The 13,040-nt window shown below is 45.5% G+C and overlaps 1 protein-coding gene and 1 pseudogene across 1 annotated transcript; both read left to right on the top strand.

Annotated features, from left to right (window-relative positions):
* Positions 1-4,761: 4,761 nt before the first annotated feature.
* Positions 4,762-8,392, top strand: LOC129355015 (derlin-2-like). Its single transcript, XM_055024567.1, is given in 8 exon segments — positions 4,762-4,899; positions 5,892-5,957; positions 6,036-6,109; positions 6,974-7,076; positions 7,255-7,450; positions 7,609-7,644; positions 7,647-7,698; positions 7,917-8,392. Coding segments are annotated over 8 exon segments (771 nt in total). The 3' UTR covers positions 8,023-8,392.
* Positions 8,393-11,524: 3,132 nt separating this feature from the next.
* The window catches only part of LOC129355001 (SWI/SNF-related matrix-associated actin-dependent regulator of chromatin subfamily B member 1-like), an 8,771-nt pseudogene continuing 7,255 nt past the window's right edge, over positions 11,525-13,040 (top strand).

The following is a 13,040-nucleotide window of genomic DNA, read 5'->3' as shown; positions in this document are numbered from 1 at the left end:
CTTTGCTAGCGAGATCAGAATGGCCACACACAAATCCTCCCAATACAGTCTGTGTGTGAACAAAGAGAAAGAAATGTTTGTCAGTGTTTGACCTCCCACAGATAATCAACACACACTCACAAGATGGCAGACAGACGCATGGCGCCGTAATGTCACAACCGGAATTAGCAGCTCAGCAAAAAACAAAGGAAATAGCAACGGAAAGCAGCTTAGCAACTCTTCTACGTTTCACATGTACCTTTAAACATCATTAATACCAACATCAATGTGTTTATGAATACTGGGGGTGAGCTACGGCATGAACAGAACGAGCTGTAAACAGAACTGATGGTGGCGACTGTCTGAGCATTAGCAAAGCAATTGGCTTCAGAAGCTTTACAAGAACAGCAGTTATTATCTACCTGTAATTAGTGGAAGATAATGAAGCAAAAACATTGATCAAAGAATAAGCTCTTGTTAAATTAGCCAACCGTCATTTACAAAACAAATACTTAGGGTGAGGCTACATGGCCCGTTAGCCATCACAAAGAAAACAAGCAAATTGTTCTGCATTAAGCAGCTGTCTCTTCCCAGACAAACTCCTCCTGTGAGTTTATCAGACGTGATAAACAGAGAAGACATGGCGGCCGCGCTCGGCCCAGCTGTGAGAGAAACGTTGATGCGTGTCCTCCACAGCAGAAAACATGCTGCTGCCATCTTACAGATCTGTGACGTCACTGGGAAACAACTATTAATGGCTTAATGCTGAGTATTCTGGGATTCTGAATACAGACTTTCTGGCTGGATGGATCCCATTTGTTGTCTTCTTTTCCCCGCAGATGTGACCAAGTAGGAAAGCTCCGGAGCAGAGCCGAGTTTTAATAGCGTTTATTTTTATTGATATCACAAATTATAGAGAGAGAACAAACACAACCACTGTACATTATAATATTAAATGCCATTATACTACATTTTGTCTCCAGTGTTCAACCGTATGGTGATGAGGTGGTTCTACAGGTGTGTCCAAGACCTGGACATATGCTGGTTTAAATCCACGGCAAAAGGAAAAGTTCCTTGATAATTTTTAGTTGCATCCCTGTTCCAACACTCCTGAACAAACTGGCTGCGTTCCCTCAGTTATCCAGCTCTGCAGAGGCCTGGAAACAAGTTCATGAGGGTCAGCCATGAAGAAGAAGTCCACACAATAAACTGCCATTTGAAAACATGGTTCCTTACCACCACCATGTTTGAGTACAGTTCATCAGAAACAATAACAAATTACTTTATAACAATTACTATAGAGAAATGCATCCCAAAACAAAAGGCATGTACAGTAACCTAATGTTCACCAATCTAACGAGAACTCATCCGTAGCTTGTCACTTTGCTTGTCACTAGGATTTTCTATTCTAGCTGCACGATGTGGAGTTAGTAGCTTTTGAACCTTTTTATTAGAGACACTTCAGAATCATGAACAAAATAAGCTGTGCTTCCTGACTGATGCTGCTCTTATTTTATTTAAATCCACTCTCAAACTGCAGAGAAAATGTTTAATCCAGTGGAGCCCAGAGTGGAGCCCACAGTGGGCCCCTGAGGCCTGGTTGCATCCTGCATGTTTTATTCTCTCCCTGGTTTTAGTAACAAACTTCTCAGCAAATCAATGTATCCAGATGCATTAAACCAGGGAGAGACTAAAACATGCAGGATGCCACTGGCCCTCAGGGGCCCACAGTGGGCTCCACAGTGGGCTCCACAGTGGGGTCCACAGTGGGCTCCACTGTGGGCTCCACTGTGGGCTCCACTAGTCTAATGTTTTGTTTTATAAACTTCTCTGGTGGGAGACTTGTACTGCATGACAGGGAATCTATACCAGCTTCCTGTTTCAAAGGTTTCCCTTAAAATACACTTTGCTGAACGATGGGCTCCAACACAATCATTTAAAATGTTGCAGTGTGGCGACATCAGTCAAACCACCAACTGCTCTGCACATTTCATATACTATGAAGATCGTCATATTCAGTAATAAAGCTTTTCCTACATCACCTTAAGCTGGTTTGCTTGCCTCTTCAACCTTTCTTTACTTCCCTGGGGGATCTGTTGGCTTTCAGGTGTTTTACATGATCAGCAGAGCCTTCAGACGTCAGAGCCAGGAGTCCAGGATGCAGACAGACCAGCAGTATTTCATCTGATGTACAAAGAATTTCAGACTAATAAAATAATGGTTGACGGCTGAATAATTTGATACACCTGAACCTCACCAAAAGAATGGTTGGCTTTTTCTTTCAACCTCGCGTTGCATTATAATAACTCAGAAAATCTTTAATGGTTTCTGAAAGTTAATTACATCCACTTTGCAACCAACGTAGATTTATTATGTAAGCCTCATCCAGCTGTCGCTGTGAAACAACAAGCCTCCTTCTTTCACAGTACGGCATGAACAGGTGAGCCAACACCGACACTAAACTCATTAGTTTAAAGGAAATAAGCTTCCGCATATACTTTTAAAACATTTCCTCACACAGCTTTGAGCGTCAGCCTTTTGTTGTTCACCGTCACCATTAGCATTAGCAATCACTAGCTACCCAAGGATGTGAACCTAGACATCGAAACTCAAACCACAAAGAAACGTTGGTCAGAAACTAACTTACATCTAGTTAATAATGGTAACTTACCTTGAGTGAAAGACTTTATGATCTGCAGAAGGACAAAAACCAGAACATGCGACGCTCTGAAGTGCACGGGGTCAACCAGGCCAGAGCCCAGGGGCAAATCATCAGGGTCATGATAAGTTTTGTAATTTATCCAAGTATCTGTCAATCAGCTTACACACACATTTGTTTTAGTTGATATTGTTTGTCAGTGCACACTGCGTCCATCTCAGGGCCCCTAGTGGCTCTGCTGGCACCTAAATGGTCCAAGAGTATTAAAGGAGATCATTAACCCAACAGACTGTTAGAAATCAGCCCTGTGATGAGGCCAAACATCATGTTTTTCACCATACAATGAAGGCTTTCTGTGTTTGTGATGAAGAGTCAGTGTAAAACATGATGTAAATGAGAAATGCAGAAATATGTGACATGTCAGGCATAACGTCGGTTCTTCATATCGGCCCGGTTTACTTAACATAACAACACTGCTGTCCTTACCTTTTCAGCAGATTTTTGTTTCCATGTTTATGCATATCTCTCAGGATGACATCAAGAGCTGCAGATGGTTGTTAATCCATTTTTCTACTGATCTTCGCCGACCTTTCCTCATGACGAGCTTCTCCAGTGACCTTCTTTTCCTTTGATATGGAGCCTGTGGAATCAAATAAAATTTTGTCATGGCTGAGTTTGTATTGTTGTAGTTTTGATTTTCTTATTTTAAAGGTCAAAACATGTAGATACTATATAAATGAGTTATCAATGAGTTAGGAGCTGTTAGGATTATAAGCAGAAAACGTTGCAGAAATCCATCGATAACTCAAAATTCATTAAAGTTCATGACCTGGTGTAGAGTTATATTCCACAAGTTCTGTTTGAAGTACACAACACTCTTGCAAATATTAAGAGAGACAGCATTTACTACTTGAGGGGCTCATAAATTACTTACAAAAGAAAGTCAGAACAATACAAATGGAACATTGAATCTGTGGAACAATCGATCAAAAGAAACCAAATAATATGTAATAATTTTTGAATGGTGAATAAAGGTGAGGAAAATAACTCGAAACGTCAATATTTGGTTTGCAAAGGAAGCTGCTAACCGGAAGCTAACGCTGTTTGGGAAAGGCCTGGAAAAGTAGGCCTGGAAAGCGCAATGACTCCATTCATTCAAAACTTTTGCTCATTTCAAAATAGGTCATATGTTAATTTCAAACTGAAAACAGTAAATAAAAGTTAAATAGCTAATATGGACGGACATATTAAGTAAACTTGTGCGAAGACTGAAAGCCACGTTGCTTTTAGCACACTGCGCTAACTAGCATTAGCTTAAGAGCTAGCATGCTACTAGCGTAAAAAGTCGCGTTGATCACGCTGCTAACATTAACTTTAGACTTTGTTCGAGTTTACAATCTAATTCTCTGCAACAGTATGTACATACGGTACGTTATGAATAATTTAATTACATGAAAATAGAATATAACGACATTGATACTTGGCTCCACCTACTTTGATCAGCGGCCGCGGTAAAACCCTATGTGTAGTTACACTGTTCAACCAGCAGATGGCGCTAAAACAGCCTCCTTACTGTATTTATTGTTCCATCCAATTTAACAATAAAAAATAATTTAAAAAGCGCCACAGAGCAATTATTAGAAAACAATATGAACAACAGAACAGCTTTAAATGCAGTGAAATAACTGCTGCAAGTTTGCACCTGCGGCCTGACGTTCCCTCAAGCAACACCAGATGGCTCTAAATCCGCACGTTTACCTTGTTAAATTTATATTGAAACGTTTGAAGTAAGTTTTTAAAAATAATCATATTAGTAAATTTTTTAAGTTACTTCTACTGTTGTTTTCTCTTATAACTACTTTAGCTTTACTTTTTATCTAAACAACTCTGGAAACCAACACTGGATTATTCAAAATACATTAAAAAAAACATTTTCAAAGTTTGCTGCGGTAGTTGTTGATTTTCATATTTTCATTTTATTTCTGTTGTGATTGAGCGTCAATTTTTTTTCTTAAAACGATCAATTCGGTTCGGATTGGTATTACCTGGTTTCTGTTGTTTAGAAATTACAGAAGTGGAAGTGGAGGTTTATTTTCCCACGGCCCGTGAACGCATTGTTGGCAATGACGTGTCAGGAAGCCCCGGAAGCTGTCAGTAGTGTCTCCAAAATGGCCTACCAGACCCTCCAGCAGGAATATTTACAGATTCCTGTTGTTACCAGGGCTTACACAACGGCCTGCGTCCTCACCACGGCTGCAGTGGTAAGATCAACCCGAACCGAACCGAGCCGGACCGAACCGAGCCGGTCAGTCAGGCAGGACTCTGCTGGTTTCTGTTGAGCTCCAGATGTTTCTGTTGCAGATCCGAGTGTGAGCTGCTCATTCAGGAAGTTAGCTTCACGTTTAATGTTGTTCCGAGCTGAGAACTCAGTCAGGGTTCGGTTCCGGTCCGTTTAACCGGGCTTGAGCGCAGTCAGAGATTATAATCTGGGTTTATTTAGTCTCAAGCGGTTGGGGGGACCGATTCCCTCCGTCACAGACTGACCCTGAACGCACCATCGGATGTTTAACAGATTTACTGTCAGCCTGACCCAGAAGGGTTTTATTGACAGTTAAATCTGTTTTATACTTTGAATTGTGAATTGTTTGTTGTGGATGTGGAGTGATGGCTATCGGTGACCCGGACCTGACCCCAGCTCGGACCTGACCCCAGCTCGGGCTGAGGGTTCTGGTCGGTTAGAGTCCAGTAGAACAGTTGATGTTTGGGATGGGAGATGAGGAGGAAACCTCCAAATGTTCCTGAGACCCGTAATCTGGGCAGAACTGGGAGGAAGGCCCTGCTTCCCGCTCAATAAAAGGCTCAAGTTCTGTCGCTTTCTCCAGTAGCAGTCAGTTTACCAGCAAATTTGAGGAGGCCTCTGACTGGGAAACATTCTCTGGGTTTAGGATCACAGTTCAGGGACTATTTAAGCTTTTGATATGCTAATGAGATGCTCTCAGGTGCTATAGTGACACCTTATTGCCATGGTGAAGCAGAGGCGATAATTATCCAAACAGCTGAAGCAGGAGCTGATGAAGTGAGCCAATCAGAGCTAAGGCAGCAGAGCTGCTGCGTCATGATTGGAGCGATTGAGCCAGGATGGACCCGCTCCGGTTCTGGTTTCCCAGCGTTAATCCAGCTCAGGCTGACCAAAATGTCTGGAATAATCCTGGGTTCTGAAGCTGCTCAGGTCCTTTCCGGTTTCCTCCTGCAGCAACTGGAGATCATCACACCGTTCCAGCTCTACTTCAACCCAGACCTGATTCTGAAGAACTACCAGGTACAGAGTCGTTCCTTTACTTTTCAGCAAACCGGGTCAGAACCAGCGCAGCTGAAGGATTTTCTCTTGTCTTCTCAGGTATGGAGACTCATCACCAACTTCCTGTTCTTCGGTCCAGTGGGCTTCAATTTCCTGTTCAACATGATATTTTTGTATCCTGCTGGTTTGCATGTTTCTGTTTCACAGCAGCAGATGTTGCTGCTGCTGATGCAGCCAAAAGGTTCTGAACCAAAAGGTTCTGAACCAAAAGGTTCTGAACCAAGAGGCTCAGCTAACGATTAGCTTAGCAATCAATTATTCTGACGATTAATTGCTTATCATGATGATTAATCAAGTAATCAGACAAACAACCTTTTTATATTTTGCAGATTTTTCATTGAACATCTTAAAATTATTTTATATAAAGTTAGAAATATATTAAAAGATGCAAATAAACAAATAATTCCTCATAGCGTGAATAAGCAAGTCACCATTTGATCATTTGATGTTCATCAGTTAGTTCCAGCTCCGGTTCGTGTTCCAGTCCGGTCCGTGTTCCAGCTCCGGTTCGTGTTCCGGTCCAGTCCGTGTTCCAGCTCCGGTTCGTGTTCCAGTCCGGTCCGTGTTCCAGCTCCGGTTCGTGTTCCGGTCCGGTCCGTGTTCCGGGTCCAGTCCGTGTTCCAGCTCCGGTTCGTGTTCCGGTCCGGTCCGTGTTCCAGCTCCGGTTCGTGTTCCGGTCCGGTCCGTGTTCCAGCTCCGGTTCGTGTTCCGGTCCGGTCCGTGTTCCAGCTCCGGTTCGTGTTCCGGTCCGGTCCGTGTTCCAGCTCCGGTTCGTGTTCCGGTCCGGTCCGTGTTCCAGCTCCGGTTCGTGTTCCGGTCCGGTTCGTGTTCCGGTCCAGTCCGTGTTCCAGCTCCGGTTCGTGTTCCGGTCCGGTCCGTGTTCCAGCTCCGGTTCGTGTTCCGGTCCAGTCCGTGTTCCAGCTCCGGTTCGTGTTCCAGTCCGGTCTGTGCCTGTTTTCCCTAACCTTTGACCCCAGGTACCGGTACTGCCGGATGCTGGAGGAAGGCTCCTTCAGGGGTCGGACGGCTGACTTCGTCTTCATGTTCCTGTTCGGCGGCCTGCTGAGACCGTATCCTTCTGTTTCCATGGAAAACGTGTTTCCTGTCGGAGACAACAAGTTTTACATACACCTGATGAGAGAATCAACCTGAAGATGAAGAATCTCCGAGTGTTTTGCAGAAACAATTCTGACCTGAAACCAGAGCGTCGGATTTCTGGCGTATGTAAACTTGTGGCTCCTTTAACGGCGCTGAGCAGATCTTCGGCGTCTTCGTGAGCCTGGTCTTCCTCGGCCAGGCCTTCACCATCATGCTGGTGTACATCTGGAGCCGCAGGAACCCCAACGTGCGCATGAACTTCTTCGGCCTGCTGAACTTCCAGGCGCCCTTCCTGCCCTGGGTGCTGATGGGATTCTCCCTGTTGCTAGGAAACTCCATCATCGTCGACCTGCTCGGTGCGTTACGCCGCCGCCATCGCTGCCGCCATCGCTGCCCTGCCGCCGCCATCGCTGCCCTGGCCGCCGCCATCGCTGCCGCCATCGCTGCCCTGGCCGCCGCCATCGCGCGCCATCGCTGCCCTGGCCGTAGAACTCATCCTCCATTTTGTTTGCAGGAATCGCTGTGGGTCACGTCTACTACTTCCTGGAAGACGTTTCCCCAACCAGCCTGGAGGCGGACGCTGGCTCAGGACGCCGTCCATCATGTGAGGCTGCACAACCCTTCACTGAATTTCATTCTAGGTTTTATACTTTCATTCTGCAGTTTTTTATTTAATTTTATGAGACTTTTGTGTGTTTCATTCAGTGCTGCACTATTAGAAGTTAATTGTTTTCATGTTCAAATAAGAGTCTGAAAAGTGTGGCCTGCATTTACATCATGGCCCTCTGAGGCTGAGCTTCCTGTCTCTGGCTCCGCCCACAGAAAGATGCTGTTCGACACGCCGGAGGAAGACGCCAACTACAACCCGCTGCCCGAGGACCGGCCCGGCGGCTTCGCCTGGGGGGAGGGCCAGCGCCTGGGCGGCTAGCCCGCGGTGCCTTCAGGGACCCTGATACGGGAAGGGGACGGACGCGCTCGGTGTGTTCCTGGTCTTTGTTAGTTCTCGGTGAAGAATGCCAAACAGCCTGGACTGCTGGGGAGGAAACGGTTTTGTTGTTTGTGTTTTGGCTTTGATCATCTTCAGAAACTCTTCGCCGGCGCCGAATCGTCACGCCGACGCCGTTTCCAGGAGCGCCGCAGTTCGGGACTGCAGACAAACGTTGGACAATGAGTCTGCGAGACTCCATATTTATCTTGGTCTCAGATTAAAATCCCGACGTGTGAAAAAGATTTCAATATAAAACAGAATTTCTTCCTTCTTTCCACTTTTTAAACAAATAAATGTGTGCAGCAGCAAACCGCTCAGTTTCATGAGAGCTTCAGCGACGGCAGGAGGAGGTCATGCAGGAGGTCACTGCTGTAAACGCTGCAGGAATCAAACCACCGACAGGAACGATCTGCACAAATCATCAGCACTACAGGCCGACCTTTGACCTCTGGCCTCCCATTCACCAGCAACTCTACTGGAAAAGATTCAACAGTTTAACGACAACCAGTCTAGTTTCCATGGTTACCTCAGCATGGAGACTGGCCTAGTCAAAGTGTTCAATGATGTCCATATAAATACGGACTGTGGAAGAACCACAGTTCTGGTTCTGGTTCTGTTGGACCTCATGTTGGTCATTTTACTGAACCAACTGGAGAGTTGGGTCGGACTCTCCGGTCCAGAACTCAGCTGGTTCCAGTCCTACATAGAGGACTGGGATTCCTTTCTTTCAACTGGAAACTTCTCATCAGAGGTCAGAGGTCACATACAGGGTTCACCGATGTTCAACCTTACAGGATCCCACCTGCTACAGCTGCAGGCCAGACTACACTGGTGATGCAGCTCTACGTTATGATGTCACCAGGTGACCTTTGACCCCATCCAGTCACCGAATAAATGCTGAGAACAAATCAATGTGTGGATGAGCCAAAACTGAAGTTAATCTCTTTGGACCTACAGAGGAACAATCCAGAGTTATAGATCCAGAGTCAACGCAACTAAAAACCAGCAATCAGCCTGAAACCTGGGAGTAGTGAAGGACTCTGACCTCTGACCTCCAGAGCCACGTCAGGCCAGTTCCACAGTGGGCCTTCTAGCAGAACATTTCCAGAACCAGAGACCTAAAGAGAAACTCGTCCAGCTTTGATTCCTGCAGCAGGTCTGATGACAAAACCAACGTCCAGAACCTGCAGCTGGAGTTCTGACCAGAACCAGGAGGATGGAGACACCACCTGGTTCTACACCGCCTGGTTCTACACCACCCGGTTCTACACCACCCGGTTCTACACCACCTGGTTATACACCACCTGAATCTATACCACCTGGTTCTACACCACCCCGGTTCTATACCGCTGGTTTTACACCACCTGGTTCTACACCACCCGGTTCTACACCCACCTGGTTCTACACCACCCGGTTCTATACCGCTGGTTTTACACCACCTGGTTCTACACCACCCGGGTTCTACACCACCCGTTCTATACCGCTGGTTCTACACCACCCGGTTCTCTACCACCCGGTTCTACACCACCCGTTCTATACCGTTGGTTCTACACCACCCGGTTCTATACCGCTGGTTCTACACCACCCGGTTCTATACCGCTGGTTCTACACCACCCGGTTTTATACCACCCGGTTCTACACCACCCGGTTCTATACCGTTGGTTCTACACCCGGTTCTATACCACCCGGTTCTACACCACCCGGTTCTATACCGTTGGTTCTACACCACCCGGTTCTATACCGCTGGTTCTACACCACCCGTTCTATACCGCTGGTTCTACACCACCCGGTTTTATACCACGGTTCTACCACCACCTGGTTCTATAACACCTGGTTCTACACCACCCGGTTCTATAACACCTGGTTCTACACCACTCGGTTCTACACCACTCGGTACTACACCACCCGGTTCTACACCACCTGGTTCTACACCACCTGGTTCTACATCACCTGGTTCTATACCATCCGGTTCTACACCACCCGGTTCTACACCACCTGGTTCTACATCACCTGGTTCTATACCACTGGTTCTACACCACCCGGTTTTATACCACTGGTTCTACACCACCCAGTTCTATACTGCTGGTTCTACACCACCTGGTTCTAAACCACCTGGTTCTATACCGCTGGTTCTATACCACCTGGTTCTACACCACCTGGTTCTAAACCACCTGGTTCTACACCACCTGGTTCTGCACCACCCGGTTCTATACCACCTGGTTCTACACCACTTGGTTCTACACGCCTGGTTCTACACCACCTGATTCTTTACCGCTGGTTCTACACCACTTGGTTGTACACCACTTGGTTCTACACCACTTGGTTCTACATCACCAGGTTCTACACCACCTGGTTCTACACCATCTGGTTTCTACACCACCTGGTTTTACACCACCTGGTTCTACACCACCGGTTCTACACCACCCGGTTCTACTGTGCCTCCTCTGGCTCCCTGTAGCTCAGAGAATAAACAATAAAGTTTATGAATCACTGAACAATTTAGCACCATGTTAAGGATCTGCTGCTGTTAGATCAACCTTCAGAACTCAGGTTCTGGTTCTGGTTCTCCTCTTCATCCAGAACCAGAATCAAACAAGGAGAAGCAGCATTCAGCATCTATGCACCACAAATCTGGAACAAACTCCAGAAACCTAAAAAGAGCTGAAACCCTGAGTTCCTATAAATCAGCTGTTAGTTTATTTTAAAAACCTGATCATCAAACATTCGTCAATAATCTGATGTGATTTTATCTCTGTGTTTCTGTGAATTTAAATTTCTGCTTTCATGATGTAAAGCTCTTTGAAATTCCTTGTTGCTGAAAGGCACTATACAGATAACATTTGATTGATTGATTGATAAATTGTCTGATTGATGAAAGATGTTGGCAGGAAGGAAGGATTATTGAAAGGATTCAAAGGAAGAAAGGACGCTGTTCATGTGCAAACAGAGAACAAAAAAGGGAGGATGCAACATTTATACAGTTATTATAGATATTCTCCTGATGAACAAACACAATGTTTCCCGATAATGCATCCGATTGGCTGACCAGATGGCTGATGGCTCCTTCTCTGGTAAGCATGGAGGGTTGGAAAGAAGCACAACCTGCAGAACATCTTGTAAACAACTTGTGAAAACGAAATCATTTTTCTTTAAATGAAGAATTGAGCATTCATTAAAGGAGGAGGGTAGGAAATACGTTCATCCTTCTCCATTGAGTGTTTCATGGTGTGAACATGTTTCAAACAAATGTAAAACTGAATGAATTCACCTCCATACCATTTTATGAAACAGCATAAAAAGTTGTTCATCAAGCTTCATGCATGTTTCTTATTTATATAATTAGATTTTTTAGATGATCAATTGCGATCCTTGTGTCTGTCATTTTTAGTTGTAACGAATGAATCTGCGATCTCCCACTTTTTCCGGAGGTTTTAAACGCGTCAGTAGCAGATCTAGCTTGTTAGCCCCGGTGTAGCGAGATGCAGCTAGCTCTGAGTAAAACATTTGGCCAGAAACCAGTGAAGTTCCAGCTGGAGGAAGATGGAGACTTTTACATGGTGGGGTCAGAGGTATGTCCCTGTGTGTGACTGGTGCTGGAGCCTTGGTTCCCAGTAAAACCAGTCTGGCTCTCCTCCTGCTGCTAGCCACCGTTAGCATGCTAACGCAGCTATAAACAAAGACCTGAGAGGTTCTGGATTCATCCTGGCACAAAACGGCTCGTTAAATAAAAACCACTTATAAACTTAATAATGTGGAACCGAACAGCTGGAGAATATTAATAATGACGTGTATTTCACAGCCTGCTGCTGATTAACGACGTTTTTACCGCAATTTGTTCATTTCTGAGGGTTGAGTTTGGAAACTGATTTTAACAATAAAGAGAATAAAAATACACAAAATGAATACATTCAAAGAAAGTAGAATATCGGTTTTTATGTCTGACCGTGAAGGAATCGCCAGATTTCTGAGTTTTCTCGCTGATTTAACTGTAGAAATGAGTTTTAAAGTTAAGAGTAGATGTGTTTATATCTGCAGGATCATTATTAACTAGAACATTAAGCAGATGTGACGAAAGAAACAGTTTCTGTGAAACTAATGAATGAAGTCAAACTTTGTGGTGGTTTGATGTGAAGGATTTATTTGTTGCAGACAGATTCCCAGTTTTCCTCTCTGGTTGATGTTCTGGTTCTGATCAGGTTCTCCTCCTCCAGGTGGGGAACTACCTGCGGATGTTCAGAGTTCCCTCTACAAGCGCTACCCGTCACTGTGGAGGCGGCTGGCCTCCGTGGAGGAGAGGAAGAAGATCATGGCTTCATCACACGGTGCGTCCTGCTGCAGCAGTTCAGCTGCTTCATGCTGCAGTTTGGTTTTACTTTCTTCTTCTTCTTCTCTGGCGATCAGAAAAACTTTAATCTGCTGCATGAAGAAGAATCAGTTCCTCTGCTGAAACACCAGCAGACGGTTTAGTGAAGGAACTGTCAGCTGGAGCTTTGATAACAGTTTCCTCCCTTCATCATCCTGAATGCTGCTGGTAAGAGCTGCGAGACGACCTTTGACCCCTGCCGTGTCTTACAGCCACCAGCGTGACACTGCTGAAGGCCTCAGAGTGTGAGGAGATCTTCGACGGGAACGATGAGAAGTACAAGGCTGTGTCATCAGCACCGAGCCTCCGGCGTACCTCAGGTAACCGGGTCGGGTCGGGTGGTCGGGTCGCGCCGCGCTCAGGGACCTCAGACTGGGACGATGGTCCTTTCAGTTTGTATCTGCTCCACTCAGGGTGTTTGATGATTGACCCGGTAAAAACTGAAACATAAATATCTGATAGGGAACAACAACATGGATAAAAACTAAACGCTGAAGACGGAGGGTTGAACTGTGGGATACAGGAAGCAAAGAGACAGAACGATTTTCCTCCAACATGATGAGTCTCCTTATTTCCTGGACAGGAAGCAGATTCC

This window comes from Poeciliopsis prolifica, unplaced genomic scaffold (genome assembly GCF_027474105.1).
Source record: "Poeciliopsis prolifica strain line A6 unplaced genomic scaffold, Auburn_PproV2 SCAFFOLD123, whole genome shotgun sequence".
Lineage (NCBI taxonomy): Eukaryota > Metazoa > Chordata > Actinopteri > Cyprinodontiformes > Poeciliidae > Poeciliopsis > Poeciliopsis prolifica.
This window is presented reverse-complemented; position numbering and strand designations above follow the sequence as displayed.